This window comes from Cordyceps javanica, chromosome 3 (assembly GCF_051103115.1).
Source record: "Cordyceps javanica chromosome 3, complete sequence".
Lineage (NCBI taxonomy): Eukaryota > Fungi > Ascomycota > Sordariomycetes > Hypocreales > Cordycipitaceae > Cordyceps > Cordyceps javanica.
The window spans coordinates 2,543,916-2,561,304 of NC_139297.1; the positions used below are offsets into that span (position 1 = coordinate 2,543,916).

The 17,389-nt window shown below is 54.4% G+C and overlaps 7 protein-coding genes across 7 annotated transcripts; 2 read left to right on the forward strand and 5 right to left on the reverse strand.

The window, feature by feature from the left end:
• Positions 1 to 651: 651 nt before the first annotated feature.
• Positions 652 to 1,209, forward strand: V2A60_004972 (uncharacterized protein; the record flags this gene model as incomplete). The annotated part of the gene is made up of 1 exon (XM_083256286.1): positions 652 to 1,209. The coding sequence occupies one exon, from the start codon at positions 652 to 654 to the stop codon at positions 1,207 to 1,209; it is 558 nt and encodes a 185-aa protein (XP_083112412.1).
• Positions 1,210 to 1,960: 751 nt separating this feature from the next.
• On the reverse strand, positions 1,961 to 3,693 carry V2A60_004973 (Zn(II)2Cys6 transcription factor domain-containing protein; the record flags this gene model as incomplete). Its single annotated transcript, XM_083256287.1, has 3 exons — positions 1,961 to 2,836; positions 2,924 to 3,439; positions 3,634 to 3,693. The coding sequence occupies 3 exons, from the start codon at positions 3,691 to 3,693 to the stop codon at positions 1,961 to 1,963; spliced, it is 1,452 nt and encodes a 483-aa protein (XP_083112413.1).
• Positions 3,694 to 8,028: 4,335 nt separating this feature from the next.
• On the reverse strand, positions 8,029 to 9,844 carry V2A60_004974 (FAD-binding oxidoreductase; the record flags this gene model as incomplete). Its single annotated transcript, XM_083256288.1, has 2 exons — positions 8,029 to 8,061; positions 8,240 to 9,844. 2 exons carry the CDS (start codon positions 9,842 to 9,844, stop codon positions 8,029 to 8,031), a joined length of 1,638 nt encoding a protein of 545 aa, XP_083112414.1.
• Positions 9,845 to 10,485: 641 nt separating this feature from the next.
• V2A60_004975 (uncharacterized protein) lies at positions 10,486 to 12,629 on the reverse strand (the record flags this gene model as incomplete). The annotated part of the gene is made up of 4 exons (XM_083256289.1): positions 10,486 to 11,359; positions 11,409 to 12,388; positions 12,448 to 12,514; positions 12,571 to 12,629. The coding sequence occupies 4 exons, from the start codon at positions 12,627 to 12,629 to the stop codon at positions 10,486 to 10,488; spliced, it is 1,980 nt and encodes a 659-aa protein (XP_083112415.1).
• A 942-nt stretch (positions 12,630 to 13,571) lies between these two features.
• Positions 13,572 to 14,302, reverse strand: V2A60_004976 (mitochondrial 54S ribosomal protein bL19m; the record flags this gene model as incomplete). The annotated part of the gene is made up of 2 exons (XM_083256290.1): positions 13,572 to 14,089; positions 14,149 to 14,302. The coding sequence occupies 2 exons, from the start codon at positions 14,300 to 14,302 to the stop codon at positions 13,572 to 13,574; spliced, it is 672 nt and encodes a 223-aa protein (XP_083112416.1).
• Positions 14,303 to 14,526: 224 nt separating this feature from the next.
• On the forward strand, positions 14,527 to 15,769 carry V2A60_004977 (uncharacterized protein; the record flags this gene model as incomplete). Its single annotated transcript, XM_083256291.1, has 2 exons — positions 14,527 to 14,638; positions 14,694 to 15,769. The coding sequence occupies 2 exons, from the start codon at positions 14,527 to 14,529 to the stop codon at positions 15,767 to 15,769; spliced, it is 1,188 nt and encodes a 395-aa protein (XP_083112417.1).
• Positions 15,770 to 15,891: 122 nt separating this feature from the next.
• Positions 15,892 to 17,137, reverse strand: V2A60_004978 (tryptophan synthase beta subunit-like PLP-dependent enzyme; the record flags this gene model as incomplete). The annotated part of the gene is made up of 2 exons (XM_083256292.1): positions 15,892 to 16,889; positions 17,023 to 17,137. 2 exons carry the CDS (start codon positions 17,135 to 17,137, stop codon positions 15,892 to 15,894), a joined length of 1,113 nt encoding a protein of 370 aa, XP_083112418.1.
• Between the last annotated feature and the right edge of the window lie 252 nt (positions 17,138 to 17,389).

Here is a 17,389-nt window from a genome sequence, read left to right on the forward strand (position 1 = left end):
TCTACTTCCCAAATATAGTTTCTTGCCTGCAGCTCAAAATATCGGCTGAGTGACCACTTATTATGCAAGTCATACGGAGCATGCGGGTCACCTGGTTGCTCCGTTCTGGAGCCAGGTAAGTAACTACCTAAAGAAGTTGGTAGTATCCTAGTTACTAAGTAGTTGGTAGGTTACTTCGCAGTTGGTAGTATCTTAGTTACCAAGTAGATGCTCATGTCTCCAAGGTTGCCACCAACACTAACACGAATTGTAGTTGAGCGCGTTCCATCCCAAAGGTCGTTGGATGGCCACAAGCCTATGAGCGACACATTGTGTCAGATACGGCAGTCCGAGTACGGGGTTCATGGATGTGGCGATGGGAATGGCGTTTTTGACAGAACGCAGGGTGGCCAGCTAGCCAATTTAGGTCTAAACTAGCCGGTTCACCTAGTTTAGTCAGGGGAGCACTCGCATTTATCAGTGTTGATCTCTTGATATGTGCACATGGATATCTATAGTATGACTTTGGGGCGGATGATGCCGAATTACTAAGTGTTCCATTATGAACTTGTAGGCGCTCTATAACTCATGCCAGTATAAAACCAGTCATTCGGCAACTTGTCAAGAGTGTTAATCTGCAATTGTTCTCCAAGTATTAGTATTCTTCGCGCCATGCTACTTCTCCGGTCATGCCTTGGCGTGGCTTTTACGGCCTCTCTAGCCACTGCCTTGCCCTTCATCTTGCCCTCGCTCATCGTTCAGGAACTCGAAATCTACAAGCAAGGTCAGGCTAGTGTGGCCATTGCAGCAAAGAAAGGCGGCGCAACTGATCCCGCAGTAAACCAAGGTGGCCCAGACGGCCACCTTGTACCTGAGGGTCCCGACACAGACGACGATGACGACGATGAAGATCTCATTCCAGGAGACCTCTTGGAAGGCGACAGCGATTCGGGTGGTGAGAGCGACATTGGCAACGATGCCGTCTCCGTGGCGAATGGCTTTCTCGGCAGCGGAGGGGCTGGCAGCGCGGCGTTGAACGGCCATACATCGGGATCGACGGCGGTTTTCTGCAGCCTCTTTGCTTGCGCGTCTGCGGCGCAGTCTGACGGAAAGGTCAGCACCAGCGCCACCGGGGCCACGATCAATGCCACCGGTCCGCTCATCAGCATCAAGGGGCCGCTCGTCGTCATCAAAGCCTCGCGCACATCGGTTCGCAAAACCTCTGGCTGAGGGGGGAGCGGCAGTGACGGGCAACCATGCGAAAGATGGGGGACAGAAAATTGCTTCTACGAGTCGAAGAACTGCCCTTATTATATCAGGCCAATCTTGCGGTCTACGGCAAAGCTAATAAGCTAGCCGAGAACACCCTCCTACAGGAAACGCTTGATAAGCGGTTGTTGCTAGTCCAGGCAGCAAAAGCAAAAACGTCAACGTTACAATGGGCATCGACAGTCTTTTTTTATTTACTTGATACAATAATTGAATAGATGAATTTGGGATAAACTGCAGCTCCAGACAAGACTTATTTGACCACGTGTTATCGTTACATTGCGACACAAAAACTTGAGCGATTCTGTCTCGGCCAAGTGTCACCTGGCCCGACACATCCAACTCCACGGACTTGTGCCACTATCACGAATGATGCAGAAACGTGGCAAACAGACGGATATCTAAGAAAAGAGTAGAAGTTGAGTAGCTTTATATCGTCTAGCAATTTAAACAAGCGAAATCTGTGAGGTAGTACCAGCTACCCCAGTAATACGGATGGTACCAGCCAAGTCCCGGTATGCAGCAATGCCTTTCTTTGGCACAGCCCGAATCCAGCGGGTGTGTGTGTGTGTGTGTGTTCTGGGTGTAGATTTTTTCCCCAAATCTTCAAGTCCCCCGCCACTTTATTACTATACAAAATTATGCGTCGCTGTACTTTTGAGAGAAGAGGAAAAAAAGCAAAAAAAAGGGGGGGCAGGTCTCTTGAAAACGCTTAGTATTGCGCAATTTCGTCCCAGATCTGTCCCCGCAGGTTGTTGGCGACGCCTTGGCCTTTGGCAATCAGGCGAGACCTGAAGAGCTCGAGCTCCATGGACTCGAAGATGCCGTCGCTCCCATCCCGGGACGACATTTGGAGATCGCGGTAAAAGTCGAGGGCCACGGTCATGGGCGCGACGAGCATGTCCGGCTGCGAGGTGCGGTGGAGCGCCGAGTCGAGGCCGCGGCAGATCTTGGTCGCCATCGTGCGGCCGTCGTGATACCGGGCCGGGTCGACCTGCAGGCTGGCCGGCAGCGTGGGCCACACCTCGGCGTAGGAGTCGAGCACGGGCTGGTCGACGACGGCGAACAGGTCGAGCATGCAGCGGTGGAAGAGGATCTGGGACATCCAGTAGTAGAGCATGGTGAAGGCGGTCAGCTCGTCGTGGAACTCGTACGTGTTGCTCGTGGCGGCCGCGCTCTCGACGGCCTGGAAGTTGTCCGCGCCCCCCATGGACTGGCCCAGCCAGGCGGCAAACTGGCGCTCGAGCATCTGGCAGCTGTGCAGCAGGCCCTGGGCCTTGTAGCGACGCTCGACGGACGGCGTCTGGGGGATCAGGCCGTCCGTCTGCACGAAGAGGGGCGGCAGCCGCAGCATGATGTCAAAGAGCGAGTCGAGGGACGATTTCCGGTGGTTCTTCCACGGCAGCGTGGTCCACTCCGGGTCGGACAGGAAGGTCTCGCGGCGGTTCAGCAGGGCCAGACAGAGGCCGATTGGGCGGTATACGCGCACGAAGAACTGGTGGTTCGGAAAGGACGTAAAGTTGGTCGGTCCGAGCTGCTGAATCATCGACTCGGACTCGATCCCCCAGTTTGCGCTTGGTGAGGCCTGCTGCATATCTCCAAGTTAGCCTTGCTGCTTTGACAGCTTGATGATGTTACTTTTTTTTTCTTTCTTTTTGTCGGCAAAATCACGGACCTCGAACAAGAAGAGACAGTAGCTGTCGGCAGACCGAGCACCGCCCTGGATACCACGGTGGCATAGCAGGCACTGGGCACTGATCCAGAGCGGCAGCTCATGGCCGGCAATGTGTCCGCCGGGGTTGCTGTGCAGCTCGATCGGCGAGTAGGGAGGCAGGGCAATGCCGAACCCGTTGCTGCCGTCGAGAGCGGTTCCCGAGGACCGCACAATGGTGTGCAAGCTCGTGTGGAGGGCCGAGATGTTCTTGCCACCGGGGGAGATGTCCAGATTGTCATCCCAGGCCGAGTTGTTGAGCGTCTGGGAGAACTTGGGCGAGTGGGATTCGGAGCGCTCTCGTTTGGGCTGCGGAGATTTGGAGTTTTGCTTCTTCGCGGGCGTCACTCGCTTCGGGTGGGAGGCCACGCGCCCACGATCATCCAGAGTGCCCGTGATGAAGACCCTCTCCCGCTCGTATCCCTCGCAGTCTCGTCCGCTGGCGATGCACTTGCGGCAATGCGGGCGCTCATTGGTGCACTGCACGATTGTATTAGCCTTGCGACTGGGTGCATTTTGCCACAACGGGGCCAGCTAGAATTCCAGATCTACGCTGCCTTTGTAATTTCCTCTTTTTTTTTTCTTCTTCTTCTGCTTCTTCTTTGTCTCTTCATCTAATCTCAAGGGCGGGGATTGGGACCTGGGGGACGGGGGGGAATCAATCAATCACTTACAGTGACACGGCGGCGTCGACAGGTTTCGCAACCCTTATACTTTCCAGGAACACCAACCATGATGGCGAGTCAGTGTTGCCGACTTTTGTCTGCAGGTGATGTGATTCGCCACAACAAAAAGAGATTATCGAGGAGCTATCTCTTGGTGGGATGGGGTAGTTTCCAGCTGGTCAAGGATTCCGGGCAGAACAAAAGTTTTTAGCAATTTGCCACCTGACGAAACGTCGACTATATATGTAGGAAGCCGGTGGTATGCACGCCGTCGAGGGCCTCCCAGGAGAAAGGAGGACAATTGTGTCGGCAGCTAAGACCTATATACGGACTCCACCAAAAATGTAAGCCATGATGCTGGTGAAAAGGCCATGACGATTGCCAATTGGGCAGCGCAAGCATGAGCTTTGATTTCTTGTGTCCCCCTCCACACGCACCCCCCCTCCTCTCCTCGACACCCTTTAATCCTGTGCGGCGCGCCGCCGGAATGGCCGTTGAACCGCCTGAACCACAACCAGGGCCGGGCTGCCGGGAGGTGGGACATGACCAGCGAGGCTTGAGCAGGGGCCGAAAGGCGGACAGCGGGAGAGGGCCAATACTTACTTGCAACAGCCATCCGCCAGCCAGTAGAAGGGTCCGGCCCCAGCGGCGGGCCAGATAGGAGAGCGAGCCAACTTTTCGGGGGGGGGGGGGGATCTCTGCTCTGTGACTGGACGTGGGCAATCCCAGCATGCCTCGTGTTGCCGGGATCATGGTACCGGGACGGTATGGGGCCAAGGGCCATGACGTGGGCTTGCATGTTTCGTAGGGCTGATGCTTAAAATCTCAAAGAGTTTTAGTCATTCGTCTGGTGAAGCCTCCGGTTGGACGAGGAACGACTAACAAGAGCCAAGCGGGCGGGCGTGCGATGCGCAGCTGAGGTCTGCCGGTACGACGACGGGAATTCTTTTTCTTTTTTTTTGCATTTCTTTCTCGAAGCACGACAAGCACCAGAAACACTCGGAAGAAAAAGGCGGACAGTGGCCGAAAGCAAACTACATAGTCCATGTGAGCCGTTTCAGAAACGCTCCGGCGAACCAAAACGAGAAAAGTTGGTGTGTCTGCAACTGCATAGACTCCTTTTCTTTCCAAGCCCCCCCGTCCAAGTTCTTACTAGGAACACAAGGCAATTCTTGGCACAGGCAAAGAAAAAAAAAAACCCAGTGGGCCGGACGCTTCTGTCGGGCAACAGAGTACCACTATTACCCTTGCTCACCTTGGGACGAATGACAGCCGTTAGACGGCCTGTCTCAGAATCGCCGGTGGGGGTCAACTCAGCCTCTAGCGCTCCTATTTGGGAATTACACGAGCTCTGCATTGTTTAGGCAGGTTCGTAGACAGAACGACGGCCCCTCCTCAGAGTTCACTGGCTCAGTGGCATACCTTGAAAAGTGGCTTGGTTGCTGGTTGCAAATCGCCTTGCCTTTTCCACTCCGCTAGCCTTGGCTGACATTTTTTCCTTAGCTCGAGGCCGGGAAGGCTGCCAAAGCCGCGGCTTCAGTCTGCCACTCGTTTACTCGGACTGCTGCTGGGAGGGCAAGGGGGGGGAAAGGCTGTTGTCGTTGTGGTGGTGGTGGTGGTGACGAGGAACTCTGAGACCTGCAGAGAATCCCATCCCCTGCAGCACCCATCATCCCAGTCTTTCACATACAATCAACAGCGTAGCATACTGGCTAGGCATAGCGCGCTCGCAGCCTTTGGCTTGTAACAAAATCAGGCAGCCTAGTTCAGATGCGCACCCAGATCGTCGGGATTTATTTTCCCGCCAGGCTGAGCGGAAAAGCGAGCGAGCGACGACCAAGACTATGCTGATGATGTATACTGAGTAGCTTCACCCCACGCGGCCCCCAAAGCTTCAAACTATCCGACCGTGCTGGACTTGCCGTCACTAGCTGCGCTTGTTTAGATCTCCATGAACGGCACATGCGGGAGGCTGGACTGGGGGATCCCCCTTGCGGGCTGCCAGAGCAGCCCGGACAGACTGCCACTTCTGGCCAGTCGATTTCTGGTCAGCCGCGTGTCCCTTGGAAGGCCCTTGTTGTTGATTTGTGTGTTTGCCTGCTGATGTAGACCGTCCACCCGTCCTTATGCTGTTCCATACCTACAAGACGCCACGTTCAGGGTGTGTAGTTCGCGCCCCAGGCCAACCCTGTCATACTGGCGAAAGCAAGGCAACAACAAGGGTTGCTGATCTCACCGACCGATGCTGGGAGTCTGGGACCACCACCGCCGCCGCCGTCGCCGCCCGGGCCAGGTTTGCGCCGCTCCTTTGTAAGTAGATCGGCTGCATGTTTCCCCAAGTACCAGCACAGGCCGTCTTACTACTTGCGGTCGTCTTACTACTTGCAAAATAAGAAAAAATGTGTCGCTCTCTGATATGTTTACTAACGGTGCGCACATTGATTTGAAATCGCTCTCTGCACTCTCGGGGCATGAAAAAACCGGCGCGAGGCGAAAAAAAGGCTTGAGTCGGCGGACCACTGATGATGGGCGAACCATTCCGCCGAGCCAAAAGGCAACCCACGCATCCAGAACGCATGGCGGAATGCCGCGTCAGAAGACACTCTTGTTTTTTTTTCCCCGTCATTCTCGTGCCATGTTTCGGGGGGTTTGGTTGAGCCGATTCCCAGCTGGGGTATACTTACATACAGAGAGGGACCCCTTTTTCCTTGCTTCGTACGTACGTTACGTACGTACATTCGTCTCACCAATGATAAACGTTACGACAGGCCCCAACACCGCCAGGCATGGGGGGGAAAGGGCTTCAGCTTCCCTGAAAGCCTCGCCGGACAAGGCTGGCTGGCCACCTTGATTGGCCAAGCCACCAAAATGAGTGCCGGTTTAGCGCGGTAGCCTTCCTGCGAGTCTCCCGTCAATAGGAGGCCATGAGTGGTCAACGACCAGGATGCCAGGTAAGTAGATGACCTGATGAAACTAGTGCCGTACCCCGTCGTCCCCAATGTTTTCTTTTCTTTTTTGTGTCGATACAGCCTCGCCTAATGACTACTGCCGGCGAGGCAGACTCAGGGGACGCCATTCAACCAGTCGGAGCGAATTCCGCTGTTGCTGGTTGGACCAAGGGGACAACCTACTTGCTCTTCTGTCCGGGTATACTGTCTCGATGCCTAGGACAAGTAGACCACCTCGACGAGTAAATCACGGTGGATTCTGGCAGTGCCATCACGGTACTTGCCTTTTCCCAGTGACTCTATCGTGATTGCAAGGTCGACTGCGGCGCAGTATAAAGTGAGTCACTCTAGAGATGGGCAAGATTTTGAAAGACAAAAATTAAAAAAAAAAAATCGCCGCTTTCCCTCGGGCGTCTACTTACTTCGTACTCTCTATTCAACCTAGAAGTGGAAATCGCAGGCAGGTTTCACATTTTTTGCTTGTTCCCGTCGCGTAGGATGATGCCTCCCCATTCAAGCATGGCGGCCTGCGTCTATCGAGTGCCTCATCAGAAGATGACTTTTTTTTTTTGGAATAAACCATATTTTCAAGGCGAATTACTCAGTACAAGAACTGACACACGCCCGTCAGATTTGGCGACACAGCAAATCTCGATGCGACAAGTCGTTCGGTGCCTTTCCTGATGCAGCATTCGCCCCCTTACCCAGCAAATGACAGAGTGTCGTAGACGAAAGCCGCCGCCGCCGCCGCCGCCGACCCTACTTACTATGCTTGAATGCGCTACGCCTTTGCGCATTTGTGTGCATTGGGGGCTATAGTTATTTTTTTGCGAATGTGACTCTGCAGTCATGCTGGTTGGGTATGACTCGTTGACTTGTCAGTCTGGTACCGAGTACTTACTCTGTTGACAAAAACAACCTTGTCAATCAGTCCGCTAAACCTGTCCCATGTCATCCTCGCACAAGCACAGGAAAAAGACATGGGAGATATCCGTGGAGCCGCCCTTTTTCCTTGTTTCATTTCACTCTTCATAGGTACTGAGTAGCTGACCATCCTCGGCGGATTCTGCTGGACACATGTCAACTCTTGCAGCGTCATACCCGTCATACCCGTCACCCACATGCTGCTCTGCCAAAAAAAAAAATCTGACTGTTTGTCATCTCATGTGAGATTGTCTTAAAAAATTATGAATTTGCTTAGCAAACCTTGTTGCCACTACACGCCTCTTTTTTGGCCCCCATGCAGCAAGGCTCCCCCCGGCTCCTCCGTCAGGGCGCATCCGTACCCTCGGAGCAGGCAACCACCTCGTACAATTTTCTGTTGACCATGTTTGCTTTGATGTGATCGTCATTTTCCTCTCGCCGCCTCCTTTGAGTCATTTCTCTCACTTTCTTCTGCCGCGTTCGGGCCCTTTCTCTCGTCTCTCTCTCTTTTTCTTTTCTCTTCCCGCCATGCTTACAAGTACTTGTACGGGTTCATAATGCCGTTCTAAATGAGCCGCAAGCGGCAATCGTTAGCCCCCGTCCTTCTCGACGATATCCCACACATCAAGGTTGCGTGTCACGTCAGCCAACCGCGAGGTGGATAAGGCCATGGCGCGGCATGGAGGTATAGGGCTGATGAAACAGAGAGATAGGGCAGGGGAAGGGGGGATCAAGCTGCTTACCGGGTCGTATAATTGCTTAATTTGCCTCATCAAGCCAATCATTGTCTCGTTTCGCGAGTACTGAATATAATTCTTCTTGGCCAATCCCAGACCGTGCTCCGCACTAATGCTTCCTTGCCGCTTCTCGATCCACTCATACACGTACGGCTCCAGAACTCTTTCCACAGCCTTGTCATACCGTCGGACCACAACGTTGAGGTGCAAGTTGGAGTCCCCCATGTGACCGTAACCGACACAACCAAGAACCGGATACTCGTCAGAGTCACCGAGCAGTCCGGCCTTGGCTAGGCGATCGTTCACGTCTGGCACGATGCTGTACATGTCGGTAAGCGGGATGGACACATCGTACTTGTAGACGCCCCCCCAGTGCGCGCTGACTTCGGGGACACTCTCTCGCCACGCCCACAGTGACTTGATTTGCGTGGCATCCTGGGCCACCACGCCGTCGGCCACTACCTCCTTGCCCATGACATCCTCCAGAAACTTCTCGAGCTTCTCATAATCGTGCTCGCTATTGGATCCGCTCGTCTCGATGAGGCAGTAAAAGGGGAAATTGCCTTCGAGTGGCATCGTCTCCCCCTTAGCACGGTGCACAAGCTCTTGGCTCAACCCATCCATAAGCTCAAATGCCGACAGGATTTCCGAGAGTTGCCCCTTGGCCTCGCGGAAGGCCTGCTGCGCCTTCTCGTAGGATTCTAGACCCAAAAAGGCCACGTTGACGGCAGGCGATCGCTGGGGGCATTGTATGCAAAGCTTGGTGATGATGCCGATTGTGCCCTCTGCACCGATGAAAAGCTGCTTCAAGTCGTAGCCGGTGTTGTTTTTGCGCAGGGTGCACAGGTCGTTCATGATGGTTCCATCTGGGAGGACAGCCTCCATACCGAGAACGCTGCCGTGCAGACTGCCATAACGAAGCAGACGCAAGCCGCCAGCGTTTGTGGCGACGTTGCCGCCGACATGGCAAGAGCCCTTTGCGCCGAGGTCCAGCGGGAAGATGTAGCCACGCTCAGCGAGGTACTGGTCCGCCACCTCGAGGACGCACCCGGCCCCGAGCACCAACGAGCCACTGACCTCGTCGAACGATTCAATCTCGTTCATGCGTGCCATGCTAATCACAACTTCGTCAAAGACGGGTACGGAGCCACCAACGAGACCCGTGTTCCCGCCCTGCGGCACGACGGCCAGCAGCTTGTCGTTGCAGTAGCTGAGGATCTTGCTGACTTCTTCGGTCGACTTGGGCTTCACGACGAGCCGCGCTTGTCCGCGGTATTTGTGCATCCAGTCCTCATTGAACATGAGAATGTCGTCCTCCGCATCCTTGCTCACGCCGTCGATGATGGCTGACTCGCCGCCCAGCAGTTCGCGAAAGTATGCGACATGCTCCTCGGTCAATTGGGCGAATTTGTCGTCGCGCTTGATCTCGGGGTACGTCTCCGACGTCAGCTTAGCGACACTGCGGATCGGCGAAGGCCCGAGCAGCCTGGGATGCGACGTCGCGAAGCAGCGAGCTGTGGCGAGGGAAGCTCTCGGTAGTGCGGCACCGAACGCGGCGCGAGGGCGGTTCTGCTGTTGAAGCGCCCGGACGAATCGTGCGCGCGCCACCATCCTTGCAGACTCGTGGGTGTCAATTCGGCTCCGATACACGTTTGCGTCAGCGCAGAGAGACAGGTTCAGTTGCCGAATGCCTGCTTTGACGACGGTAAATCTCGCTGGGTTTACTGCGGGTCGGCCTTCTCGCCGGTCAGGTTTGGCCTGGGCGGGTCTGTCCCTGCATTCGAGCTCCGAACACGGCCCTCTGAGAGATTACATGGATGTTGTAGCTTGCGAGGATGCGCAAACTCGTGCAGAGCAAGTCTTCGCGTTGAGGAACCCAAGTAGCAGGTTCTGCTTTTGGCTCTACTGCCACATTTAGAAATAATACACCAAGTGGTGTTTATGCAGGCTGACGTCGACGGGTAGCCGGTAATCGTGCTGCATCATACCCACTACTGCGATCCACGCTTGCGATTTCATCACGTAAACGAATCGAATCAAATCCATTTGAAGAAGCTAAGATATAAACGGCTATTTGGCTAATTACTAGATTGTATAGGCAGAAAAAAATAGTTTAAACATACGCCATGTCTCCTCTCACCGCCACAACACCACAAATGCGCATAATAATATCCATCCGATAACGATAATTAGAATGTACAGTGTCTAGCATGCTCGAGTTGCTCACGATAATTGGTCCAACGCCATTATCTCTAGCGGCCGTTCGCCTTGCCGCCTTTGCGAGGGATGACATCTCCGACGTTTGTTCTGTCCTGCAGAACTCCACTGGGAACCTGATCGCTATCTCTTTGGTTGTTGAGCATCTTCTCCATAAATGAGATGTAGTCGTATTGCGGCATGCCTCGGTCGGCAGACATGTCTGGGCCGGTATGCGCCGGCATGATTCCGCTGAGCTGCTCAATCACTTCATCCGGAACGAGGCTGTGCCGGAGGTCCATTTCCGTAACGTAAGGCTTGCCATCTGCGACTTCACGGAACGACTGAAACACTTGCTCGGCTGTATTTTGATCTTCCGTCACGTCGACCATGAAACGAATGAATTGTTCAAACGTCACCTCGTCTCTGCCACCAGAAGTCTCCCAGAAATAGTCATGCATCTCTTCTTCAGAGAAAACAAGGCCAAGAGATGCTAGGGCCGCGCTGAATTCAAGTTCTTGGAGCGCGTTGGAGTCGTCACGGTCGAAGTGGCGGAATACGCTTTCAAACTCTTCCAGCTGGATAGGTGTCAGGTTCGTCATGTTTCGCGCAACCATTTGGTTTTCTAAAAATGCAAGCTTCTTCTGGACAGACGACTTGACCAAGGTGAGCTCATATGCAAGCTCGTCGTATGAATAGGTAGTAAAGTCATTCTCCTCAATGTTGGCCTCGATGCACTTGGTCTCTACATCCAGGATAGTCTCCAGATATCTGTCGAGAGGCGCCAAGTTACTGCTCAATTTTCTGACGTGGTGTAGTTGATCTTCCAGGTCGCCATCGAGGCCTGAGATGGCCATTTGCATGGTCTTGAGCGCCATGGCAAAATCGTTGGCCTTATCGGCAAATGATTTACGAAGAGAGTTTTTGATGCTGCAGCCAGTTAGCATATATTTGATGCGCGGAATGGCATGCGACTTACTCCCGAATAGTCTCGTTGATCAATTGTGCACGGCCCATTTCTTTTTGAGACAGACTTGTCCAGTCGTCCTCGAGCTTGTTAAGACTCAAATTGGCGGGTGGTTCATAGGGTCGAAGACGGTACGTTCCCAGCTTCGTCTTAATATTACCGAGCAGAGTTGCCAGGTCGCTCTTCTCTGCTACCCAGTCTCGCTTCTGGCCGCGCTTATATTTGGAAAACTCAGCAGCTTGTGCCTTGGCGTCGGCATAGGTCCCTTCGAAGGTAGATTGCGTCCACTTGTCTCTTTGAGTGTTGATCCTCTCCAGAAGCTCGGCCATACGCTTCTCATAAGTGCTCTGCATCTCCCAGACACCTTGCATACTGTTGACGAACTTCTCAACTCGGCGGCCGGCATTCTCAACCTTTTCCATTTGGGAAAACGCATGGAACCAGTAGGCAATATATGTCATCAAGCTTCTCTCGTCGGGTTTGGCAACATCTGCAACATCCTCGACGTCGAGCAGCTTGGGGATCCCAATCTCTTCCGACGCCAAATCAAACGCAAGCTGCATGTTACCCTTGTGATCCGATTTGTCAAGGGAGTCAAAGTCGATGAGATCGGGTCTATGGATATCGAGCAAGGCGCAAAACGCGAGACCGTCGTTCCAGCTAGTGCTGAAATCGCGAACCTCTACCTCGTCATAGCAAGCCGTCTTGCGTTGGCACCAGAGCAGTAGGCCCTCTTTGGCCGACATGCCCTCTTGGTTAATATCGCTGATGGTGAAACGCAGAATCAGGGTCCATATTAGTCCGAGCACGATCTTTCGGTTGCCGTCAACAATATCCTCGGCTCCGATATTCGTCATCTGGACACCGCGGGATCGAATAAAGTCGAGAGCGAGGTTGGCATTTTCGAACTTTTGTACTCGCAGCTTCGGTTTCGAGGCATAACGGCCGAGTGACTCTCCTGAGAGACATTCTAGTAGATGGATGAGCAAAACCTATCCGTCACAGGTCAGCAGAAGGTCTGAGGAGGGGCCGGGCGGCATGGTCGACATACTCCATCCCCCATGTCCTGAACAATGTCTTTAATCTCCAAATCTCGTTGTATCAACTTGGCATTCAACCTACGACGCATGCACATTAGAAGCTAGCCAACCCAATACTCTAGAGACTACTTTACCATTTTGTGAATGTCTTTTGTTGGACCGTGATCCATCTTTGCTGGTCTGCAAACGTCATCTTTGGTTGCTGTGGCTCAACACCAACCGTCACCGTCACTCAGTCGCTTGTTTACCAATAGTGATGTTCAAGCAGCAGTTCAGCATAAAATAAGGGCTGTCCAGAAATTCCAACGACGGTCTGGCCCGCTTCAGGCATACGGTATGCGCTGATTGTATGTCGGTGTAGGCAGCTTCGCAGCAATGTGGGGTGACGCTGGGCTCGGGTGGGAATGTGCTAGCTGCAGGATGCCAGTGTCTTGCGTTTGGCGAGCCGATTGGGGCACACCGGCTGTGAATTGTTCGTCGAATATGAATCACTACCAGAGGTTCGTAGCGGCAGTGCGTCCGTAGATGGTGACGTTGGACAAACGTTGGCGTCGTGGGGTAGGTAGGTGACCCTTTTGGCGGTTTGCAGGTAAGTACCTGTCGGGCAGCGTGAGCCTGAGAGTAAACAAAGTCGCCGGCGCTATTCAACAATGCACAGGTTGCCGGGCTGCCACTGGTGGTTTTGCGGGCATCATTCAGGTGCCGCTAGTGGGACCGGACACACGTAACAAGCTCTGGCCTATCAGGCACAGGGCTTGGATCAACAACGACTTTCGGCAATACAGCTTTTAATGCATTGCTATTGATCACACTCGATAATTCGGTTTCGGGACTGCGTCACTGTTGTTGCTCACAACACGACATGCAAAATTCCCCGCCGTATTTCTAGTGTTTGGTGCTGTTGGTCAAGCAACACAACAGTGGCCGAGTACTCTCGGTTATTGCTCAGGAAAGCCAAGTCAAAGCTATGATAATAGCTGGTTATTGATTTCACGATTCATGCTAGCAGCTTTTGTCTTGCAAAAATCCGTCCAATGTACATGATGCGATGGTATATTGGTACATGATACACTGCCAAGGTCGCATGTTTTCGACTCGTCGTCCCTTCTCTCTTGACCTTGCTAACAATGATTCTCTATTTACCCTTCGCTTTGTGCTGCTTGGCACCGCCAGATCCAGACTTCGCGCGTAGAGTAGAGCGCTCCTTCTTCCAAGCCGCAACCAGGTTGTCAACGCTGCCCATGTCGTGCTCCGGTTTGCGCATGTACGTGAGTCTGGCTCTCCTGGCTCTCTTCGGTCGTCTCCAGATAATGTTGATAGCTGTAACTGTGGGGCTGTACACCTTGAACCACGATTCGACGCTTGTTTTCATCATCTGGCCGCGCAGCAGAATAGCCGTGTCCACGCCACGTCGGCGGATTTCAATCAGAACACCCGAGAATGGCTCTCCAGTCTTGGTGCTGACCATCAGCACATCGCCAGGCTTGGCAGCATCGGCTTGGTCTTTGGCAAACAAACGGGTCCTTGCACCGGTGGGATCGAGCAATGTGATTTGCGCCTGGCGCAGACTCGGCATAGGATCCTTGAAGTTGGATCGAACGGTCGGCAGTTCGGGGTACACTTGGAATCGGGCGAGTCTCTCTTCCCGAGCGCCTGAAAGATAATTAGTATCTTCGTATACATGATCAATTATATCGAGATCCAGCGCATACGTTGTCGGCTCGTGAGCATCGGTTTCGTGACGCCATTAGGGGCCTCGGGCGCAGCGGCCGTTGCCAGCGATCTCTGCCATGCTCGCTGTTGCCTTGTTTGCCGCAATGCGGTTTTGAGGCACCCCAATGGGCGCCCAACAGCAGCGAAATTCATCGTCGCTGAATTCGTGAGTGTATTGCTAAATCTGGAAGAAAGAGTGATGCTAGCCAGTCTCCAAAACTTTGGAGGCCAGAGGAGTAGCAAAGCCTAGCCTAGTCGCACTTTGTGATTGGTCCGGCCCGCGCTTTTCTCCGACCCACCCCCGAATTGGTCTCGCGACTTTGACAGAACCAGCTTTTTTCTGGCCTGGTCAGACCATCTGCCAAAGCCACGATAAAATGTCCAACCGATCCTTGTTGTCGACCCTCAGGGTCTTGGGTCGGGTCAATGGATCTTTAGCCAGACAAGGCACCTCATGCGCCAAGACGTTCAGCACAACAACGCCATGTGGTAAGAAGCTAGTTGTCGCCCGACTAGGGGCTCCGAAGCTAATCGCAAGCTGCAGGAGTTCGAGCGACTTTTGTCGAAACCGAAAATGCGGAATTGAATGAAGTATTAAAGACGATTCAAGAGAAGACCATCTTCCCAGCCTATCTACCTCAGAAGCAGCGCAAGATTGTCTTCAACCCCAAGATGCGAACCTTCATGCAATCCAACCCCATCATTATCGAGGTCGACGGCATTGAGCACAGATTCTCCCCAATCGACCGTAGCAAAGACATTCCAAATTCAAAGAAGAGCTTCAACCAAGCCATGAACTTGATGGAGACGCCAGAGGAGTGGGCCAATCTAGGAACCCTCCTCGCAGGATATAAGAAGGCTGGTGTGAAGCTACGCAGTCAACACTGGGGGAAGATTGTCCGCCGCGCCGAGGAAACGGGCAACATCTACGCCGTGATGGAGTGCGCGAAGCAAGTAGAAAAGACCGGGCTTAAGCTGCAAACACACGAGATGGTTGTGCGACTCCTGGCCGCCATCAATGACAAGATTGTCAGTGGCGACCAGGCCGCTACCATACAAGCTGTCAAGTGGATGGAAGTGACCCTGGAACTGCTGCATCGCTCTGAACAGGTGGCACACAGAGACGTCTCTGCAGATACCAAGGTTCATGCATCGCGACTGGCCCGCGGCCTCATCTTATTCACTCGGGCGTCGGCGGTCTCTGCGAAGCAGGCCGTGGGAGAGGACGCCGCGGCCGAGCTGACCTTACTGAAGGATGAAGTAGAGCTACTCAAGACTCTGTGGAAGGGCGCAGACCTCCAAAATCTCAACAGCCTTCCCGAGTTTGCGGTTCTGGACCCAGAAGCTGTTCAGAAACACAAGAATTTGAATGGTGCCAGTTTCATCGGCACCGTCGCTCAGAACATCAAGGCCATCTCTTTGGCTCGCCAGTTGGCCCCGACGGAGGCACAGGAGCTGCACACTATTGAGGCTGCCCTGTCAGAATATCTCACACAATATGCGACAAACGACAAGCGTCGCGATGCAAGCTGGGCCGAGGTGTTCGAGAGGATTACGGGTACCGCGCCGTCATGGCCGGCAGTGCCTTCAAAATCGGCCAAGACAGCAGTGGAGGCCTAAGTGGCAACAACGTAGACACATGCAAACTGTAAAATAGAACATCTTTGTACAATGTATTAAAACACAAAAGGCTTTGTATAGATTACACTCTCTCTTTTTGAATTCCTCTATGGATGTGGTGCTCAGGGAAGTACAATGTACTTCTCTAGGTGCTTGGGAATAGCACCAATCAATTTCTTATCCGTGAGCCACTGGCGGGAGAAGAGCCTGTCGGCATATCGGTAGGCGCCGTCGCAGAGGACGGTGACGACCTTGTGACCCTTGCCCAACTTCTCCGCAACCTCCTTAGCGGCAACGACGTTGAGGGCGGAGCTGGCGCCGAGGTACAGGCCCTCCTCGTCGAGGCAGCGGTACACCATCTCGATGCTCTTCTCGTCCGAGATGGTCATGGAGCCGTCCATGAGGCCGATGTCGGGCTGGAGGTTGTCGGTGACGCGGCCCTGGCCGATGCCCTCGGTGATGCTCGAGCCGGTGCGCTCCGTCAGCTGGCCGCCCGACGAGATGTACGAGTGCAGCACGCTGCCGGGGGGGTCGGCGAGGAAGCAGCGGACCCTGCCGCCCGACGCGTCCTTGAGGTAGCGCGTGACGCCGGCGATGGTGCCGGCGGTGCCGCTGGCGCAGGTGAAGGCGTCGACCTGCCCGCCGGTCTGCGCCCAGATCTCGGGCCCGGTCGTCTCGATGTGCGCGCGGCGGTTGGCCGTGTTGTCGAACTGGTTGGTCCAGACGGCGTTGTCGAGGCGCTCCGCGTGGCGCCGCGCCTGGTGGTTGTAGTTGTCCGGGTTGTCGAACGCGACGGCCGGCACCGGGTGCACCTCGGCGCCCAGCAGCCGCAGCAGGTCAATCTTGCCCTGCGACTGCGTGTTGGGCATGTAGATGACGAGCTTGTAGCCGCGCGAGCGGCACACGTGCGCGAGCCCGATGCCCGTGTTGCCCGCCGTGCCCTCGACGACGGTGCCCCCGGGGCCCAGCAGGCCGCGCTCCTCGGCGTCCTTGACCACGTACAGCGCCGCGCGGTCCTTGATCGACCCGCCCGGGTTCATGAACTCGGCCTTGCCCAGGATGTCGCACCCAGTCTCCTCGGAGAGCCGGTTCAGGCGGATGAGGGGCGTGTTACCTATGGCTGTTGGTTGGGAGGGAGGTGGTTAGAAGAGAGAGGCTGTGTGTCAGTCGGGGGCTTCATTCCTATTTCTGCCACATTTGCAAGTCCGTCGCTTGCGTTGGCAAAAAAAAGCCGGGGTTTTGAGGGGACTTACCGGCAGTGAGGCCATGGGCCACGCCTTGTGCCTGCGAGACCTTGAGGGTATGTGCTGAAGGTTCGGCCGCCGCGACTGCGGCAGCAGCTAGACGTCTGGCGCTGATTCGGAACATGGTGTCCGCGTTTTTGTAGCAGACTGAATCTGGCTTCCAATTGATGCGAAGCTGCAATGATCCAATTCACCGCCAAGTTGGGGGATTGCTAAGCCGAGAGCTATGCGTCCGGAGGCTGCTGGTATGAAGCGCCGACATCCCGACGGTGGGGCGCAAGAGCAACAGCTCCGATCACGTCATTTCGGCTCGTCGCAACCTTACCCTGTAACCGAACACCAACAAATTACGGCTGTTTCTGAGGCAGCATATCAG